Below are 21,820 nucleotides of genomic sequence, written 5' to 3'. Positions count from 1 at the left end.
GAAAAAGAAAGAGGCAATGATTGTCGATTTGATGATGGGAAGGCATACTGAGAACGGAACTCATGAAAATAACATCACCGAATTGAAGTTTACAGTTATATCTTCTCATTTTATAGAAATATTTGTTCTAATCGCTGGACTTATTGTATATGTAATAATGACGAACACGTATCAGCACAATTTGGAAATACTGAGGAATGTCTGCGATTTATCATACCATTCTGCCCGATCAGCAGCAATCGGGTACAACTTCTTTGTATACGACAAAAGGTACAACTTTACCGACCCGATCGCCACAGACGAGTGGACTTCAACGATGGTGCAGAAGAAGGAGCTGATGAAGATGTTGGAGGACACGTCAGACAGTCTGGCATCGATGCTTGATCGAATACATCAATCGACCACAAATTTGGAGGTATGGGAAACAGCAGATATCAGCACGTATTTATTCTCAATCACCACAAAAAACGAGACACAACAAGACGGCAATGTGGAGGAAGTGATAAACACCAAAAGACAGATCCTTCACTCTTCATCGATGTTGGAGGTTATCGCTATGATTTCGCAGATCACTCATCATCTGCATCTTTCAAACATATCTTCACGTCCGCAGGATCCGGAATACATAGCAAATATCCAGTATCTGGTATTCAACTGTCCTGTACCAATATTAGATGGCGCTAAAAGAGTAATCATTTACTATTTCGAACTTATGAATGCAGATTGCAACAAGATAATAACGGTTTTTGTTTTGATAATCATCACATTCCTTTCTCCTCTTACAGTTGCACGGCTTGCCATCTTTATTATATTCACCAGAAGAGCGGTGATGAATCGGATGAGGGCGTATCAATCAATGCTTGATGTACCGAAGAACAAAATGCAGAGTGTAATACGCAGACTTTTGAGAGACGATGATACTTTCAATGATTTTACAATCAATCAATCACTGAACCAATTCCAAGACATGAAGTCCTGCGAAAGCTGCTGCAACAACAAATACGACAAATGGGATGAAGTTGGAATGCTGCTTTTTGATGAAGACATTGAAGAAAGCATGCCAAATAATAATTCAAAGAAAGTTGCGTGTAATTCTATTCAGACGCCTTTCATGAATGATTCGAGTCTGACTGAAATAAACTCAAACTCAATGAGCGTGCGACAAGCCTCGATGGAATCGCAGCAGGAAAGGAAAGCTTTTCTGAAGCAAAACGCACAGAAAATTGAACTCTCTAATACAAAATCAGTATCTTCAATGATTTCTGGAGCTGAGTCTTCTAAGGAATCGACTATTGATACACCATTTTCGTTATCATCTTTGAGATCACCATTTGGAGAAAGAACTCCTTCAACGCCTTCAACTCCAGGATTACAATTTCAATTACAATCCCCAATTTCAACCAAAGATAACGTTAATGGAATCGAAATGACTGAACAGAATATTGGAACAAGAATATCATCACAAACATTGCCATCAAACAATGATTCTTTTTTGAGAAAGGCGAAAACAGAAGCTAGAGGTATGGTCTCGGAAGTTCAATCTAATCATTCGAAGAATGACGCTTCACCTACTGATCGTTCGCAGTTCAATGCAAACGAGGTTCCAATTGCTGATCAATGGAGCTGTTTAACAAATGGTACAGATGAAGATGCTAGAACAGTTGGAACAAATACAATTCAGAAAGGAAGCACATCAAAGATTCAATTTAACCCGATTTTGGGAACAAACACAAATTCTAGTGTGTACGTGAGAAGACCGCTTGTTATTAATCAGAACGATGACTTAATCAATGCTTCACAATCGCAGGTAGTGTCACTTTCTTTCTTTTCTGAGAATGCGAATCAGTCTCATAACGGGCTAATGTCTACTGGCTCGATCTCCACTCATCAAACAATATTAGAACAAGGAACCAGTTCAACACCAAATTCAATACATATCATGTCTCCTATTTCACCAACAATTCAATTCCAGCAAAACAGTACATTGGCATATAGGAAGAATCTGCCACTTCCTCAGATCGAAGTGCCATCCCCAATTTTAGTGGTTAACGATATTTATATGAAAACAGAGCGAAACATATCAGATACCAATGAAGCACTTATGCATAATCAGCAACAACACCTCCAACAACAAAATAACGTTGCCAATTCAAAATACACTTTTTACGAATATGATGACGAAGATGCAGAAAAAAACAGGCGGATGGGGTTGATCAGAAACGCTATTGAGGATACAGCTTGGGAAGAAGGGATGGAAAAGGAAATTGAGAAATATGCATTTGCATACAAGCAGTTACCAAGTCCTGTCACAAAAAAAATCATTATCACAACTGTTCTTTCTATGATTCTTGGAATTCATGCAATCTCAACCGCAGTCGCTTTGGTGAGTGTCTATGTTACTGGCTACAAACCAACATCTGCCAACATCATTTTATCTGGAATGCGTGCTTCGATTCTGCTCCAAATCCAATTTTTGCTGACATCTATTTTGCAACCGATACCGATGCTGAAAACCGACCAATCAATCAAGTTTCCAAGATCATACAATCCAGTCATGCACAACTCTTCTCATTGCTCTGGTTCTCAAGTCACTGCACGCGACATGCTTGTTCCGATGTCAAAGTATTTTGAAGCAGTTCATCTTGATTGCCATTTCGGAGATTCAGATTATACACTGACAAACGATTTCACCTACGATTCAGTTCCCGTCACTCGAATGAAGACCAAGTTTAATAAAGAGACGCTGATGAAGGAGGTCGATTGCTTTCTCGCAAATTCCGATGATTGTTCTCAGGATCCGTTTCGTATGTATGGAGTGAAAGGAAGTATTTATGGGCTTACCACACTATTGGCGCGAATGAGGATAAATTTGGAGAAGATTTCCAAGATGGATGTTGATGATATCACGTTTCTCAACCCGGAAGCGCGCTTTGTTTTAAATGCTCTTCGAAATGATATAATTGGGGGAATTAACAAAATGACAAACATGATCTTAACAGAAGGAAAGACGGAAGTTAAAGAATCGGTAACTATTTTGGTTGCTGCAATTGTCTTCTTTTACATCATGTTTCAAGTTTCCATGTTCGGAAATGGACTTACATGGGTTAGGGAAAACATGCACATTGAAAACGTGTCTGGAAAGTTGCGTAAATTGCTCCCAATTGCAGAAGGTGAAAAAGAGATTGAAATGATGCCGTCGATGGTGACAGGGCACGACTCATTCGACAAAGGAAGAGAGGCAATTCTTGAAAATGCTCAGCAATTGCTTTCATCAATTAACGAGAACGAACATTACGAAACATTAATGGCGACTTTTTTTCAACTTTCATCAACCGTATTTGAAGTGTTCAATGAAGAAGAAAGAGAAATGGTTGTAAAGAATTACGAAGGGATAGAGAAGCATAAAAGAGAGCATTTGCTATTGAGACAGAGGCTGACATTGATTGGGGACCAACTTCTCTCAAAAAACGATGCAGTAAAAGCAGCCGGGAAGAGAATATTTGTTTCACTATTTGATGTGCACTTTACTGATGAAGATATCACGTTTGTGGATGCTACTTATGCGTTAGGCTTCAATGAAGGAAAAAATGTTGAAATTGGGAACAACAATAATTTGCCCTGGCGATGAAAATCGATCATTTTTAAATGAGTGTATCGTCTTTTTTTCTCATTTTTTTGGCTGCAAGGAGTTGCATGACCATTTTTTAGTATTTTTTAGTGGATATTAATTTGAATGATGCATTTTATTTTATCATTATTAGTTCGACTTTTTTTTTGAAAAATATTATATATTTTTCATTAGAAACATCTTTAAGAGCAGCAAAATTTTTTAGCTGCGTGTATTTCTGTATATATATTTATTATTGTTTCGTTTACTCGTGAATAATTAAAAGTTTAATTTATAAAATTTGTGTTTGAGAAGAAAATTTCTCGTTCTTAATTTTATAACACACATAATTTTTAAATGATTTCTTATTATTGGACAATATTTCCAATTTAACTTTTATTCCACTGTTAAAATTTTGTGATTTTTGTTTCACAATTTACCTTTTTTAGTAAATGCATGTTCAATAATTTTGATGCAAACTTTAAAAATCTCGAATGAATGAAATACAATTTTGTTTTTATCAATATGATTTTATCTCCAAAAAAAATATGAAGTTTGAGTTTTTGATAACATTATTACTGCTGTGAATGTGGCAATTTAATTAAATGCTTAAGTTAATATGCTCAAACTCAAATGTCGTTTTTTGAAATGTTAACATGTTCAGAAGTAATATTTCAGTTGCGTGAACTGAAAAAGTTTTTCCCCTCAATTTTATCGCTTTGTTCATCATTTTTTCAAAAACCAGTAACAAATAAATTCGCTGAATTAAAAAGAAAATTGCAAATTGCATCCATTCTTGCTACTCTGTTGATCAACAAATAACATCCATTTTCATTCATTCAACCATTCGGCCTTTTCCCCTTGAACTGAAATTCCCTCTCTATCTGTGAGAAAATCACATCAAAAATCCAACCCAAATGCTCATATAACCTTGTTCCATGCATCCCATCCCTTCTGTGAAAAGTGTCCATTTCAGCCAATCGAGGCAAAAACAATCATTTCTTTCAAAACATCGAAAATCTCTTCAAATAAAAATATCACAAATAATCCACCAAAAGACATACATTTTCATGTGGCGCAGAATCACAAAACTTCCATCGCTCATACCTCTTCTGTTCATCTGTTAAACCAATCTTAATATCATTCATTTCCATCCCTGTTGCCTTTTCTCATGAAAATACAGCCAGCAAAATTATATGCTCCAAATCATGTGTTGTTCCATCTCGGAGGCAGTTATCGCTGAACGGAGAGTGATGGCTGAAATATCAGAACATCAACAAAAATGGATGAATCATTCTCTATTATTCATCGGATCATAAATAAAAAGAGAAAACAAACAAACGAAAATATTTTATTTCATATAGTAATATGATATTCAGCAAAAGTTATATGTTTTATTTTTGAAGTGCCCATATTAGTTTGTAATAGAAAAAAGAAAAGAAAACAATTTGAGAGACATGGTCGTGGCAGTGTCAGGAATATTTTATTGTGCATGGATTATTTGCGTGAGGTGCGTGTGCAATGGTGCTGCAAGTTATGGAACAGAAATTAGAGAAGAAACAATGAAAGAAGGAAAATGTGATTATTCTGAAGGCACATGGTCAGAGAAGGCTCAAAATAACAAAATTGGAGATGGCAATTTATTTGATGCACATGTTGAAGGAAAAGAAGGTGGAGTTGGAGAAACCTGGAAAGAAGAGAGAATGATGAAGAAATTCACAAAACAATGGAATGGGAGAAGAAGAGAGATTGGGAAAGCTCAAAAATGGGATTTTTGTGATGAGAGGAAAATATGGGAAAAGGAGGGTGTGTGTGGTGGGAGTTGGGTTGAGGGAAGTGTTGTTGTGGTCAATTCATCAATGAAACTGAATTTATTGGGATTGAGGGAAATGGATGAGGAGAGTGTGCTCAGGGCATCGGATGGAAGTTTTGTTGAGATGAGTGGATGCGTGATTGGAGTTGAGAGAGAAACATCCCCCTTTGATTTCTGTGGGAGCTGTGGATTGTTTACCAACATTTCCCTCAAATCGTCTTTAACCTCGACTGAACAAATATTTCCACCACTTTTCTCTTCAAAAGAAGTGGAAGGAGAGATTTCAGAGAAATGCCATGTTTCTGTTTGCTCTTCTCATTTCTCTTCTTTTTATGTGTCTTCAGCTCCATTCTTCTCATGGCACTTTGTATGTCTTTACCAATTAGGATTCTTCAACATCTCCACAAAACCACTGAAAACATCACATCTGAGTGAAGGGCTGAGTCAAACATCGTTTTTGATGAGTGGATGCTCATTTTCATCAGTGTGGGATGTTTATGATGGGGGCATTGCCCCTTCACTCAACAGCCCCTCATCGTCATTTTCTGCTTCGAACACCTCTTTTGTCAGATGTTATCGGTCTCGGAATGTTGAATATACAGGGAGTGCAGAGAATCCTTCGAAACCAGGGAGACAGCAAGTTTCAACAGATTTAACGAATTCATTCACTTGGTGCGAATGGAATGGCTCAAATGCAACTGGGACAAGTAATTCTTATTCAGATGGGATATCGAGCGGAGGGGCGATTTACATGTATAACAAGGCTTCAGGAACGCTTTCAGTGAAATTTTGTTCTTTCAACAACCGCTATGCAAACTATGCTGGGGGAGGTATTATGTGTTCCACAATAAATTCAGTCAAGGTTGAGAACAACTCATTCAATTCTTGCACAGCAAAAAATAATATAGGAGGAGGATTTTATGCTGAATCAATTTCGTATTGTGCCAGGATCAGTGGATGCAAGTTCCAGAAATGCAAAGCAAATCGAATTGGAGGAGGTCTTTACATCGAAAATTTCAACACTTTAGGAACTGAGTGCATTGAAACAGAAAATGACAATGATGTGAATGCATATATTTTTGACTGTTCGTTCACTTCATGCACACTTTCAAGCATTGCTGGTGGAGGGATGTATTGTTACAATGTTCCGACTCAATTCAAAATGCGGAGCGTGCAGTTTATTTCGTGTAACGCATCGACACATGGTGGAGGATTGTATTTTTATACGAGTCAATCAACAGCTCCAAGCAGCAAGCTTCATTGCTATTTCTTCTTCTTCCACGATTGCAGTTGCACTAATAAAACTCCGTATGGTCATGATGTGTATTTTCAAGATCGATACAATCTCTTCTCATCGAATAACCCGTTTTATGAATCTTACACAACGAATAGCAATGAGAAAAGAATATGTTATGCATATTTACAATCAACCAAATACTTGATTCAGGAAACAGAAAAGAAGGATTGGCTGAATAAGGGGATGAAGGATAGATATGTTGGGGTGGGTGGAAGCGATTCGAGTAATCTTTGTGGGATGAGTGAGTCTGCTCCTTGCAAGACTGTGGGGAATGCGGTAGGGGCAAGCACATTGGGGCTGATCTCCACAATAACGTTGCTAAGTGGAAAGCATGTGAGCGAAGAGAAGACGATCAGTGTTGGGGAAAAGAGGATTTCGATAGTTGGAAGAGGGAAGACAGCGAGTGTGATTGGGATGAATTCTCTTTCTTCGACTTCGACAACACTGTTTACCATATCTACTGGTCAACTGGAGATGGGGCATATGGGGATCGATCACAATTCGACGGGAAGTTCATCTCCGAATGTGTTTGTTGTTTCTGATGGGAACGGGACTCTTTCGCTGGAGGATGTAGAGATCTTGTCAAGTGTTAATGGAGAGAGTGGAATATCAGCATCGATATTTGTGATGGATCTGTCACAATTGAGGATGAGTGATGTTGAGATCAGAAATATGATAATGAGTCAACCTCTGTTTGCCGAGCCTTCATCAGCAGGATCAACATCTGGAGAAAGTCTTCTGGGAAATTTGATAATTCAGAATGTGAATCGGTCAACAGGAGATGGAGTGGCGATAGCAAAAAGTGTGAAGGCAGGAGAAACATTTGTTGTGTGGAATACTACAATGGAAGGGTGCTTTTGCGAAAGTGGGAATGGCGGAGGGATAAAGGTTGAGTTGGAGGAAGCATCGAGTAAGATTCTTATTGGAGATTCAACGTCGCACACTGGAGGGACAACAACATTTAAACAGTGCAAGTGCAGTGGATGTGGAGGAGGGGTGATGCTGCATCTGACTGATGCAAATGCATTGTTTGAGTTATCAGATACTCTTGTATTTGAGAAAAATGAGGCAGAATATGGAAAGAACATGTTCATTTCAGCAGCTGATCTGAACAAGACTGTGACAAATGTTTCATTTGCCTTTGAATACTCCTCAATGAAGGATGATAAAACTCTGATTGTTGGAAGTGATAGCTATCATTCAAACAAAGATTTATTTATGTTTCTGATTCCATACAGCTCCTTTGAGATATTTATCTCATCAGAAGGATTTGATGTTGCAAGATGTGGAAGTGAGGAAGAGCCATGTTTCACGATGTGGAAAGGGATGAAAAACATGAAAAAGGATATTGGAAATAAAACAATTCAGATTGAAGGATCAACTTTCATTCGAGATTCATTCAACTTGTCCAATTATCAGATCAAAAAGGCTCCATCAATGGGAGAAGAAGATACGAAAGCAACTTTGAATTTTGAAAAAACAATTGGAAGTCAACTAGAATATTTCATGGTGAATGATATTCATCTTGAATTGACGAGTATCCAACTCCAACTGACATCTAGATTTGACAACTCAGCCAAAACGATTATTTCAAATAGTATTGGAGATTTGATGATAACTGGATGTGCATTCCATTCAGAAGCAGGAATGAACAATGGATTTGATTGTGTATTTGTGAATGCGATTAGAGGAAATGTGGAAGTGAAAGATTTGTTGATGGAATCGTGCAATGTTGGAAACAGCATTTTTGTCATTCATGATTCTGTAGTTTCTTGCCAGTTGAAGAATGTTCGTGTGAAATCGTTGAATGAAAGTGGAGGATGTCTTCTTCTGATCAAAGGAACTGAATTGACAACAAAGGTAAATGAAGGAGGCGAGGAAATAAATCTCCAAATTAACAATTCCTCAATCTCAGGAATGAAGAGAAGCAACAATGGACCAAGCATTCTGCAATCAAAGAGCGAGAAAAATATTTGTTTGGTTGTGAATGATAGCAACATCACAGAAGACAAAGCAGAATTGAGTGAAAAAGGAGGATCATCATTCTTCACATTGTGTGCATCTGGTTCAATGAAGATGATTGACTCGACAATTAGCCATTGCAGCTGCAGTCTCAGTTCGGGAAGAGGAGGAGGAGTGTATTTGGCAACAAAGGAAAGAGGGGAATTGGATTTTTCATATGTGGGGATGAAGTTCAGAGACAACGAGGCAAGAGTGGGGAATGATATTTTCATTGAATGCTTCAATATCACATCGCAGATCAATGAAAGTCAATTTCAGTTTGATCTTCGAGAGAATCATTATTCACGAATTAATGCGATATATGGAAGAGATGAATGCGATCATCAAACCGATACGAATCTGATTGGATTTGTGACAATTCATCAGAGTGACACAATCATTGTGAGAAGGATGAATGGAACGAATGACAGACAATGTGGAACATATGCTCTTCCATGTGATTCAATTGAGCATGGATTGGTGCATCTGACTTCAGATTTTATGAGCGTGATGATTGTTATCGAAGAGAGCATGATAGGTGGAGAGATAGAACTGAATGAGATGAGTTTGAGCTCGAAGAACAGGGAAAAATGTGAAATTGAAGTGAATTCAGGGATTGAAAAAACAAGAAGGGAATTGATTTCAACAAGAGAAACAGTTTCATTGGTGAGAGTGAACTTTACGTTTGATTCGAATTTCATATCTTGGCATGAATCACTGATATCACCAGAGGAAGGGATTCTTGAAATTGTGAATTGTTCATTTGACTCAAAACAATCAACAGAAGGTGTAAATGCAGAATATGCAACTATTCCATTTCACATCATTAATATGGTAAAAGGAGAATTACAACTTGATGAATGTGCAATATCAAATCTCATTCTTCATAAATCTGCATTATATCTTTCGTCTTCTCTTCCATCAGTTATTTATTTATTAATGATTTTCAATTCAACAGTTGAAACTTCTCTGATGGATATTACTGAATGTGGGCAATTGAATATTGACAGATTGGTTACTGAAAACATTTCAGTTGAACGAAGTGAAGAAACAATGATATCTTGTTTGTCAATGAAAAAGACGATGCAATTGACAAACTGCACAATGGGTGGAGTCGGATCAAAGACAACAAAAGGGAAATTGATGAAAGTGGAGGATTGTCTGGATGTGAAAATGGACAGTTGCATTTTTGATGGGAATTCAAATGAAAGAAATGAACAATATTTGAATGAGGAAGAAGAGATGTGCAGATGGGATGGATCTCTTGTTGATATCACCAAGAGTTCTGTTTTGATGAAAGATACAACAATATCGAATACACCGGAAGGAGGAATAACAATGAGTGGAGGAAATATTGTGATTGAGAAAGGAGAGTTTTTGAACAATAATCCATCAATTGAGGGATATCCATCATTGAGAAGAAATATCATATGTTCAGATTCTGGAACGTTGAATGTGAGGAGTTTGAAAGGAGGGGATGGATTGGAAAGAAATACATCACTTTGGATGTTGAATGAAGGGTGCAGTTTTGAAGGAATTGCTTCCGAAAGGGATTCATCATTCTTCATTCCTGTGTTGGAAAGCGTTGAAGCAAGGGAGAAAGGATAAGAAATGGAGGTGGTGTTCAAACGGAAGCTTCTGCTTCCATGCAATCTGTCATTCTCAGTTGTGAAGAGGATGGGAGAAGAGAAAGAGATTGAAAAACACGATTTTGATACAAATGGGTTTATATCAGAAAGAGAAGTTGAAGGAAGCGTTGCGAAAGATCTTATTAGCAGTTGTGGAGATGAAATAGAGGTAAGCGTTCATATTTTGTTTGGGAACTCAAGTTCTCCTTCATCAACAAATTCATTCGTTCTGAAGAACAGAAGTGAACCTCAATCAAAAGGAGATGAAAGGATAGTTGAAAGTGGGAATGAAGGAAAATCGATATGGCCGATCATTGTTATTATTCTTGTTGTTATATTATTGATTGTTCTTATTGTATCAATTATATTCATTGTTCGGTGGAAGAAGATTAAAAATGAAGCAGAAGATTTGAGAGAGATCGTGAATGATAATATTAGAAAAGATCCAAAGGCGTTTGAGATGGTGACGATGGAGATGTCTCCAGAGGAGCAGTGGCGAAGAGCAGAGAGGGAGGCAGAGAAGAAAAATGATGAAAGGATCAAGAAGAGGGCGAATGAGAAAAGCTTGGGACACTCGGAGTCATCAGAGCATCTTCTCTCTGAGAGTGGCTCAACAGAATACATATTGGGCAGAGATTCAGACAAGATTCCTGATTGGGAATTGGAAAAATTGGAAGATGAAGAAGAAGATATGTCGAGAAAGCGAACTCCCTCACCATCCATTTCATCCACTTCAACGACAGATACAGATTCAACATTTGTTCGATCAGAGAGTCTGTGTCCAACCACATCTTCGATGTCGAATCTGGTGGATGCGATGGCCTGCTCATCACCTCATGAGAAGCTGATTGTGGATCTGAGGGATTCGCTGTTCATGCTGCTTCATGGAAGGAATGAGAAGAAGGAGATGGCAATAGGAACTCTTGAAGAGAGGGAGATAACAGCTGCTCAGATCCTGTTCTGGGTGGTGAATGGGGCACTCCACTCCTTCGAAGAATGTGAAGTTCCGCTTCAGTCATTATCTAATCTGAGTCCACATATTGTTTTGTTTTCTGAGCACATGGTGTTCTGTGTTGCGATGCATTCTGACTGCTCTTCTTCAGATTCAGATTCATCCTCCATCTCTTCGTTAACTATTGCGACTTCTGCAAGTGATGATGATGATGATGAAGATGATGACTCGCTTCCCTCATCTGCCTTTGAGGAGGATGATGTTTTCAAAAAGGAGTGTTTGAGGTGGAAGGCTCCGGAGCTGCTGATGAACAGGAAGATGGGAGCGTCAAAGAAATCTGTTGTGTTTTCGATTGGGATGATGCTGTGGGAGTGTCTGACACTGGAGATTCCGTTTGGGGAATACGAGGCAGAGACAGCAGGGCAGAAGATTGTGAATGGGGAGAGGCCGAGGAAGGAGGATGAACAGTCGAGCCTTGAAGATGTGGTGAAGGGGTGTCTTTTGGCAGAGCCATCAGAAAGGCCGTCACTGATGAGTCTGAAGAGAGAATTTTTTCAGCGTTTTCCAGCTGGTACTGCGATGATAACGATGTCAGATGCGATCAATGTGACATGCATGAGATCCAGCCAATATACGATCAACAAAAGCGGAAAGATTATCATTTTGGAAGCGAAGAGTGAATGCGAAAATATTGAAGAATGACATTTAGCTTTCAATTGGTGAATGAAATGAGAAAGGTGAAATAATGAATTTTTATGAAGGGACATGTTGAAGAGATTATTTGAAAGAAATCTGGAGTTCATTGTTTTTTTCCCTTTATTTATTTTTTCTTTTTTGATTTTTTGTTACTATAGAGAAAAGTTTTTATTTCATTTTTCACACACACTCACCACTTGCTTGTAATTTGTTTGTATAATTTCACTGAATTCAGTCACTCACCAAAACAACTGTTTACGCTTGTCATTTTTTCATTTTTTTTTTCGTTTTTCAAGCTTTTGTGATTGTATTTCCCTTTTTGATTGTTAATAGATATGAGTAGTTATTTTCAGTTGTTTCTCAAAATGTATTTGCAGACATTTTCTTTTGTAAATCAAAGTATTTTCGTTGCTTTTTATGCAACTATTCACTTTTTTTCCATTGATTTTTTTATTGATTAAGTGTTTTTCAACATTCAGCAACAACACGGATTGAATCGTCATGTTAATAAGAAAAAATTATTAACATAAAATATTATTTTGATGATTTGAACACTATTAATGCAATTCAAAAATTTTTATACACCCATTTTTCAAAGAGAAATAATTAAAAATATAATTTTACGATGACGATAATGGGGAAAAGGGTAAGGTTTTGGCCTCGGGTTAGAATTAGAACAAATGTGCGTTTTGCACAAATGAAAGGAATAAGCGAAACATAATCTTGACCAGTCGGATTTATATGCAAACCTAGTCAGAACATTAAAAACAAGTGGGGCAAAATATTTCACTTCAGACATTTTCATTAAAAAATTATGAACTTTTCATTGTTTTTTTTTAATCAAAAAACACGTTAAAAATAAATTCATTTTTCGACATTCGTGAAATATTGAAAACCTTTATGTTATGATTTCAACGATACCTATTTACGAATCTGAAAATATAATTTATTTTGAAATCCGAGAAAGCGAAACAAAGTTATCAGTGAAGCAATTTTTCAATGCCTTGTGCAAAAAAAGCTTGAAAGTCCATATTTTCCCCCAAGTAGTGAACTTTCGCAAAAAAATTTCATTCCATAGAAATTTGTGTGATAATACAATTATTTTACTATGAAAATACAGGATATTTTGAAAGTTTTTTCGACGATTAACAACAGGTTTCTTTGGAGATAATGGTCAAAAACTATTGTCTTAACATTTCTGTTCATTTTGAATTCATATTTTTTCCCTTATTTTAATATAAGACCTAGTTTTTTGAAGTGAAATATTTTGCAATCCTGACGATTCAACATTCAATTCATTTTATAAATATATATTTGGACTTCTGATTTTTCAAATAAATTTTTTGATTTTATATCGGCTTAAATTTCGACACACAAAATATTATGTATTTCGATTGGGAAGGGGAATTGAGCCAAATCCTTTCACCCGCATCTTAGTTATGAATTATCGGTGATCTTTTAAAACACAGAAAAAATTCGGAAAATTACAAATTATTCACATTTATTGACTTTTCTTCACTCAGATTATCACAGAATATGAGATAAAATGAATTTTTATTAATTTGACTCAGAATTTTCATTTCAAATTAGAATATGTATTATGTTGGCAATAACTTCTACTGTTTATAGTAATTATATCAGGTTAATATCTTCAGTATTTGTGGAGATATGAATTTTTCAATGTGTTTTCAGTCATTTTTCAGTCAAAACAGAAAATATTTTTTTTCTCGACAAAGGGAGGTCTGTCAACAATGCCACCTATCAACATCCTCTAGTCCACCATGCATGTTTATTTATATGAATTATCCTCCAAATCAGCCAGGGTCATGTCAAGTTATAAAATAAAAGTTATCCCCTTTGTAACATGTGAGTGAGGGGACATAGGGATAACTGGCTTGTGGCAGCCAAGCGTTCATAGCGACGTTGCTTTTTGATTCTTCGATGTCGGCTCTTCCTATCATTGCGAAGCAGAATTCGCCAAGTGTTGGATTGTTCACCCACTAACAGGGAACGTGAGCTGGGTTTAGACCGTCGCGAGACAGGTTAGTTTTACCCTACTGATATTGTGTAATTATTGTCAAGATGGTAATTCTAGTAAGTACGAGAGGAACCCTAGAATCGTATAATTGGCATTTGCGGTTAGTTGAGAAACTAGTGCCGCGAAGCTACCATACGTTAGATTATGACTGAACGCCTCTAAGTCAGAATCTATTCCAGAGAATTTAGCTAATATGACAATTGAAGGATTATATTGATAATCTCCTGGGCATGCCTTTGTTAAAAAGGGTTTTAGTGAAAAAGATAAAAATAGAGATATGGAAATTAAGACCATGGCCATCGAGGATATTGACAACCCTCCTATCTACGGTCGGCGACGATTGGATAAGGGAAGATCCTGTAAAAGGGATGTGTGTAAATGGGGTCATATCTTCCAGGTGAGCTGTAGAATAACATATATGACTAGAATATAATGTGATGGGTCTTGTATCTCCTTTAAATGCCTTGTGGATGGAAGCTGGTATATAGACTGAGATTCTATATTATACTGCTTTACAAGGGAGTAAATTTATAAGGAAATTGTAATATTTTATTTCCAAGTCGAGGATCTTGAAGGATTGGTTGTACCGCCTTTGAAAGATTTGGCCGGAACGGTTGGTCCAATAAAAACATAAGGTGAATGTAATTAAAACGGATTTCATTAGTTTGGAATTAATCGTTTCATTCGCTGGACCATATGCCTGGCTATTGTAAAGATAAATGAGAGTATTGGTAAAGGGGTCATGCCCGAGAAGGACGGATTAGACGAATCCGAGTTATCAGAGGGCTGTGCGTCTCAGAGTGTTTTGTTTGCACGATTTACTGAGGCTTAACTCTGAATATTGTCCGATATTTTTAAATGACTAAGTAGGAAACGAAAAAAAAAGTCCGTTAAATTTATTAACCCCACAAGTAAATGTTTTAAAATTCATAGATATTCTCTTAAACCTTTTGAAGGGATTTAACGTATGAATGATTGAATATAAAAACATTGAAAAAAAAACTTTAAGGACGGATGATTGGAAAGCCTTAATAATACCATGGATGAAGTACTACCCCCCAAATACATTTTGGGAAAGGAAAAAATAAATGGGAATTTGAGGGAATCCAATGTGGGAAAAAGTCATAAAGGATGAAACTTTTATGAGTCAAAAATAAATAATTTCAAAAAATAAGTTTCTATTCTTCCTTTTAAGGAGTTGAAAGAAACATCTTCAAAAAGATGATGACATTAATCTAGTTGGTCACATCATCATTTCTTTGAAGTTTATTTTTGAATCAAAAAATAGACTCAAGGATAACGATTTTGGGGGTCAAAAATTTATGATTTCCAAAAATGTTTCTGACTCCAACAAATGAGAAGAAAGAAACATCTTCAAAGATGATGATAGCATGTGTTTATCATGATTATCATGATTGCACATTGCTTAAGTTATCATTTCTTTGAAGTATTTTTTGATTCAAAAATTGATAATTTCAAAAAAGTTTCTGACACCCCAAAAATAGAAAAAAGAGGAGAAAAAATTTAAGGAATAAGGAAGAAACAGGCACGTGGGGTGGGGGCCGCGCGACAAACGCGGCAAAAGGGCGGGGAGCGAAAGCGACCGAACTTTTGCTGTGTGGCGCGTCGGCCATTGGGTGGGACTCTTTCCCATCAGAAAATGCCTTTATTTTCTTTAAAAATAACACCCCCTGCGTATCACTTTTATGATACACAAATTTAAGGGTTTTCAAATTTTCGTTGAAAATTTTTGCCCCTCCCCCCTGAAATCCTAAAAGTTTATCTTTTATTCTTTTTTTATAAACTTTATGTGATTTTCTTCTTTTTTTTCGCGAGATGGATGAATATCTGCGCGCAGGAATGATGTGCGCAGATTTCATCCAGCGAGCGCTACCGGAGCAGTAGCGCGAGTGATGTGACCCTGACCTCGCGGTTAGCGAGAAAATTTTGAAAAATAAACAAAAAAAGGTGTTATTTTCTATGAAGAAAATTGATTAGGGTTAGGGTTAGCGCAGACCGGTAGTCATAAACGAGATTTATTTTATAAAATGTCGGTTATAATAAATCCGTAACCTATTTTTTCTGATATTTAAAAATATTTAATGAAAGATGATGTAAAAAACATCATGTTCGGTGCATGAAAAGCAATATTTTCAACAAAATTGATCGAAAAATTAATCAATGTTATGTTAAATCATGAGTCATCTGTATGACTATCACATTTGATTGTTCATTTTATAATAAACTCAAAGATAAAAACGAATTGTTCCATAAATCTGTTGAAATAAATAGAATAAAACATTTCAATTATTCAAAAAAAGCTCATTAATCAAATATGTGTATGAGAAATTATTTTTGAAAAATAAAATATGTTTTAAATGGAAAACAAAAACAAAAAACAATAAGAATCATTTTTCGACATATGTCCAAGATATTTTTCGAAATTTGAATTTTTATGAAAAACAAAAAATTCACATTATATTATTTGCATCGTGTAGTAATTTGATACATGTATTTACAAAAATGATAAAAAAATGATTTGACTCATAAATTCAACATGTAGAAAAATTTTGACTTTTCAAAAAAAAAACTTTCCCATTTTTTAAATGAGTAAACAATAAACAATATAACTTGGTTAGGGTTAGATAGGCCATGTGACAAAATGTTGATCTCCCATTAGTCTATCTTAACTAACTCCAACAATTTCTCATGTTTATTTTATTTATTTAATTAATTATTTTGACATTAACCCATTGAAATTTGAAATAAATTCAAAATTATTGTTGTTAAGTGATGGTTAGGGTTAAAGGCTGTTGAAATCTAACCTTCAATGAAAGGCACATATAAATAATAATTTATTACAAAATTATCTGACAACTTTTCTATCATGACTTAAGAAAATATTTGATTTTTATTGAAAATCCAGTCAAAAGTCAAACTAGGTTAGGGTTAGGTTAGTGGTTAGGTTAGGGTTAGGGTTAGGGTTAGGTTTTACAACTCTTCCCCTTTTATGCATCGAGTTGGAGAATATTTTCATTATGAACGTTTAATTCACTCATGTAGCTATTTGTATGGAATATGATTTATTGGAATCTGTTGCATATCTCTGTAAAATTTTGATCCGAAAAGTGACCTTTTAGTATCATGTCGAAAAATGACATTTCTAAAAATGAGATTAACAACGATTTTGATGTGATCAAATATTCACATATGTCATGTGATTAACTGCACATGAAACAGAATTTCGTTATGACCATTATTTGTCGAGTTATTGCGAAAACAAAAATTTCGATTTTTTGGTGTTTTTTTCCAAATTTGCAAAAATCCCTCTTTTATGACTATTTGAATGATATCTCCAATTCCATATGTACTAATATATCGTTGCATGTTATTAACGAATATCACTTTTTTATCTGAAAACTCGGAAATTTTTTATGGAATTTTTCGATTTTTCATAAAATTTGTCTATGTATGATTTCTATGAAAAAATACTTCAGTTTACATAATTTTGTAAATATTTATATTTGTGCGGAGGAAAAAATCATTAATGCAGCATATATCCTTGCCTGTAATATATGTTAAAGACATATAGATTTAACAAATGAATATCGAAAAAAAAATTAATATATGAATTCTCATTTTTCAATATGAAAAGTGACTGAAAACATAACCTAGTTGAATAATTGTTTGAAAATAATTGATTAATAAATGAAACTATAAATGCAACAATTGCCTGCCAATGAGATAAATGTTAAAGCAATGAGATCAAAGAATTTATCTGTCTCATATTCGTTGAGATATTGAAGAATAATATCTTTGACTGAAATTATTAGAATAAATGTATTTTTTGAATTTTCGTAAAAAATCGATATAATAATGTTTATTGTTGAAAACATAGTGAATTTGATTATTTCATGCTGCTTTGAACTTTTTCAAACGATATCTTGATTTGTGAGAATTAAGAATAAAATTAAAAGAAAATCAATTTTTCTTCTATTTGAAAGTCTATGGAAAAAGTTAAAAATGACAAAAATAAAAAAATTCTGGAAAAATTTCTGTGTACTTGAAAAGGAAGGACATTAATTGTAAACAACGGAAAAATTATTTGTTTTTCGAAATCTCTGATATTTGGTGGGATATTGAAAAAACATTGGAAAAAATTTTTGAATGGAAATAAACTTATTATTTTAATAAATATTTATTTATTTGCAAAGTGCACGAAAAAAAAATCGATTAAAAGCAATCAAGTGAGATTAACAAGTCTATTTTTTGTCAGAAAAGCTTCTTTTATATTTTGAACGAAATATTGAGTGAGAAAAATGGATTATTTTAAAGAACACAATTAATAATAAATATCATAATTCATCCGATAGTTATTTAATTAATTTATTCCTTCGGGTTGTAAAATAAATTTTTGTAATATTGTAAATAATAATTGATAATTTCATTATTGATTTTCATTTACGAAATCAAATATTTGTAATATTGAAATATTCATATTTTCAAGAACCGAGTTCATTTAAATCATAGATTTCAATTGATTTAACCAAAAATTGACAAGCATTATAATGACGAAAATCATCAGAATTGCGACATATATTATTTATTCACATTTCCATTAACTTTATTTATTTCAAATTGCATAATCTTTTGATTGAACTTTTTTTATAAAAATTAATCCAATGAAATAAAGAAAAACTGTTATTATATAGATAAATGAATTATTGAGTTTTTTTATTTAAAAGTTTTTATGAATTGTTAAAGTATTCATTTATCAGGAATTGTTCATTATTATTACACTAAAAAAATATTACAACCCATAATAACATTTTTAAATGTCAAATTTAAATTTTCGACAACCTCGATCAAAACATTTGCTGTTTAATATTCGAACCAAGAAGTTAGACAACTTGAAACAGGTTGAAAGCAATCATTTTGAAGGTTTTTTTTATATTTATGTTTGCATATTTATCTTGTTGATTTCATTTTTGTTAATTTATATTTTTTTGGGATATTTGAAAAAGATAAAGAAGCTGAAGAATTGGACAAACCATATTTCGAAATGCCTTCAAACTGGGATGAGTTTTTGCTGAATGCGGGATAGCAACAAAAAGGGAGACAAAATTACAAAAAACCTTAAAAAAAAAGCAAACCGCTTACATTACAACGTTATTCTCAACAAGTTACAATTCTATCTCCTTCTCTCCATCGCAAATATAAATGGGCTGAAAAACTTTACGTTCCATATGCGAAATTGCTTAAAAGCCAACCTTTTCCAATACAATCATCAACAATCTCTTCATTCATTCAATTTCTCTGCATTGAATGTTTATATTCTATTAAAAGTGTTGAAAATGTTGTCATTCCATCTTTAAAATCACAACATCTTCAACAAACGAAAGAATTCGACTTTTCCAGTGAGCTTAAATTAACAGATTCGATCTGCTTTTTCTTCTGTCAGAAAAAGCGGATGCTACAAAAGGGAAGGAGAAGGAAAAGAAGCGGCACTGCTTGACGATGTAGCCCTTATCATTGAAAGAAGCAATTCTGGTAATATGTTTTTTGATTTTGATTGTTCTCTTTTTCTATTTGCTGTTCACTGCGGAGCTAGGTCAATTACATGTGCAAACGTTTTTTAGAGGATGTTAAAAACGTAACAATTTCGGATTTACACGCTGAGTGCATCTTGGTTGAAATCAGATTGAGAAGGCTGAAGGGACATCCAAACTCTAACCACTCTGTAACGATCGAAGGAAGATTTGCTCATACCAGCTTACATGAACAAGTCAGAGATCCTGTTTATTGGCTTGAGCGTCATTTGCAGGTTAACCACCATCTATCTTTGAAAACGAGACAAAAGTGGCCGAAGAATGTGTTGTCGAAAAAGCTGTGGGACATGAGCCCAGCAGCAATGTCCTTAAGGTTCAGAAAAAGATCAGAGCAAGCAGGGTACCCTTGTAAACTCTTTTCTTTTCACTCCTTAAGGGCAGGCTTCATCTGTACTGCAATTATGGTAGCCGGAACAGATGAAGAAAAGTTAAGAGGGATACTTGAACACACTGCTTACGTCGCTGACTGGGTCCCATTTGGCAGGGCTCAGTTAACTTACGTCAGAAATACCTCCAAGAAAATAACGGTATGCTCCAGATTAGTGAATCCCAAGCCTGGAGATACTGTAATAGATCTGGCTCTAACTTCTATCGCTGCATATCATAGTATCAAGTTGTCAGACCCAAAAGAACAATCAAAGAACAATTTCAGACATTTAGAAATGCAGTGAATGATCATTTCAATGATGCAATGAAGCACTTGGAAGATGGTGAAAGGGAAATTCGAAACCAATGGAAGAAATGTGCTAAAGCTTATATCGACAAGAACGAAAACCTTTCCTTGAGAGCAAAGCGTGCATTCACCAAAAAGAAAAGTCTTCTTTTAGAGCTTTGAAGGAAAATGACTTTCACACGATAAGAATGAAAATCATTCGACAAGACGTGGTTTGTAAATTGTCAAAATCATTAGCTAATCTTGACAATTTGGTTGATGATTTTGTTAATCTAAGTGATTATCCTGTGAGACGCAGTCTAGATTTAAAAGGCAGTTTCCCTCAAGAAGCATCATCCAACTGCACATCATCTTCAAATGAAAATGATCTCTCAATTCAACAATCCGATGAAGAGTCACAGGGTCAAAGCGAAAACACTGAAGGGAGCGAATCCACAAACACGAACTCAGATGGAGAAGGAAAACAATCAAACCAAGAATGCACATCATCATCTTCAACACAATCTTCCAGCAGTGCAACTTCAAGTTCTTCTTCTTCACCATCATCTGTTGAAGTTATATCAGACAACCCGTATCAACTTCCAAATAGATTACTTATGAACAACAAAAATTCCACAAGTTCCAATGCCATAAAGGTGAAAAAGAAGCAAAAGAAAAGAAGATTCTTCACAAAGGAAGAAGATGAGCTGCTCAGAAGGTGTAAGCAGCAAAAAATGAGATGGTGCGACATGTCGCTTCAATTCGATGGAAGAAGTGGTCAGGATCTTAAAGATCGTTGGCGAAACTTGCAAAAGAAGCAGTGGCGAAGGCACCCAGAATATTCCAGGGACGAAGTGTTGCATTGTTTGAAAATAATACATGATGACGAGGATGAGAACGATGCCAAGGAAAATAATACTCACGCAATAAAAGTCATAAAGGATGATGCGAATGACTGCAGTTTACAAAGAAATGAGTCAAGTGAATCCGAAGATGTTGATGATTCTGAAAGTTGCTCGGATTCAAGTGAATGGAAGGAAATCAAATGCGAAGACAGCAGAGAAGACGATGAAGATGATAGAAACGAAGAAGAAGTGTGTTGCGATAATGAGCAGATGAACAATGATTTAACGATAAGCATAGTTGATGACGAAGATGAAGATCTGAATGCTGCTGATGAGTTAATCCGTGCAAGTTACAGAAATAAATCGGACTCGTTCACAAAGAAAAAGAAGTCGCTTGAAGAGTTGTCAAAGAAAACATCATCTTCTTCTGTTGTTAATTGCAAAGAGAAGAAATTGAAAAGACGTTCTGGAAATTGAATTTTTTGCCTTTATTGAAATTAATCTGCTGACAGGCTTGCTCCATTTTAAATATTTTTATCATTCACATCAAATATTGTCAATGAAAATATTACATACACTTTCAAAAGCAAGAAATGGAAAACTTGACTGTTCGAGAAAGGTTCTGTTAAAAATGAACAGAAAATCAAAGTATATTTTAGAAATGAAATACGTCACAGATGAA

The 21,820-nt window shown here is 35.1% G+C and overlaps 4 protein-coding genes across 4 annotated transcripts; all 4 read left to right on the top strand.

Annotated features, from left to right (window-relative positions):
• Positions 1-18: 18 nt before the first annotated feature.
• MONOS_12267 (uncharacterized protein) lies at positions 19-3,628 on the top strand (the record flags this gene model as incomplete). The annotated part of the gene is made up of 1 exon (XM_067864874.1): positions 19-3,628. The coding sequence occupies exon 1, from the start codon at positions 32-34 to the stop codon at positions 3,626-3,628; it is 3,597 nt and encodes a 1,198-aa protein (XP_067721505.1). The 5' UTR covers positions 19-31.
• A 1,412-nt stretch (positions 3,629-5,040) lies between these two features.
• MONOS_12266 (uncharacterized protein) lies at positions 5,041-10,326 on the top strand (the record flags this gene model as incomplete). Its single annotated transcript, XM_067864873.1, has 1 exon — positions 5,041-10,326. Exon 1 carries the CDS (start codon positions 5,065-5,067, stop codon positions 10,324-10,326), a length of 5,262 nt encoding a protein of 1,753 aa, XP_067721504.1. The 5' UTR covers positions 5,041-5,064.
• A 69-nt stretch (positions 10,327-10,395) lies between these two features.
• On the top strand, positions 10,396-12,000 carry MONOS_12265 (putative Protein tyrosine and serine/threonine kinase; the record flags this gene model as incomplete). Its single annotated transcript, XM_067864872.1, has 1 exon — positions 10,396-12,000. One exon carries the CDS (start codon positions 10,396-10,398, stop codon positions 11,998-12,000), a length of 1,605 nt encoding a protein of 534 aa, XP_067721503.1.
• A 7,652-nt stretch (positions 12,001-19,652) lies between these two features.
• MONOS_18087 (uncharacterized protein) lies at positions 19,653-21,615 on the top strand (the record flags this gene model as incomplete). The annotated part of the gene is made up of 3 exons (XM_067871070.1): positions 19,653-19,954; positions 20,018-20,247; positions 20,552-21,615. 3 exons carry the CDS (start codon positions 19,653-19,655, stop codon positions 21,613-21,615), a joined length of 1,596 nt encoding a protein of 531 aa, XP_067721502.1.
• Positions 21,616-21,820: the final 205 nt, after the last annotated feature.

Source organism: Monocercomonoides exilis (genome assembly GCF_001643675.1).
Source record: "Monocercomonoides exilis strain PA203 chromosome Unknown scaffold46-794033, whole genome shotgun sequence".
Lineage (NCBI taxonomy): Eukaryota > Preaxostyla > Oxymonadida > Polymastigidae > Monocercomonoides > Monocercomonoides exilis.
The sequence above is the reverse complement of the archived record's forward strand: the minus strand, read 5'-3'. Positions and strand labels throughout refer to the sequence as shown.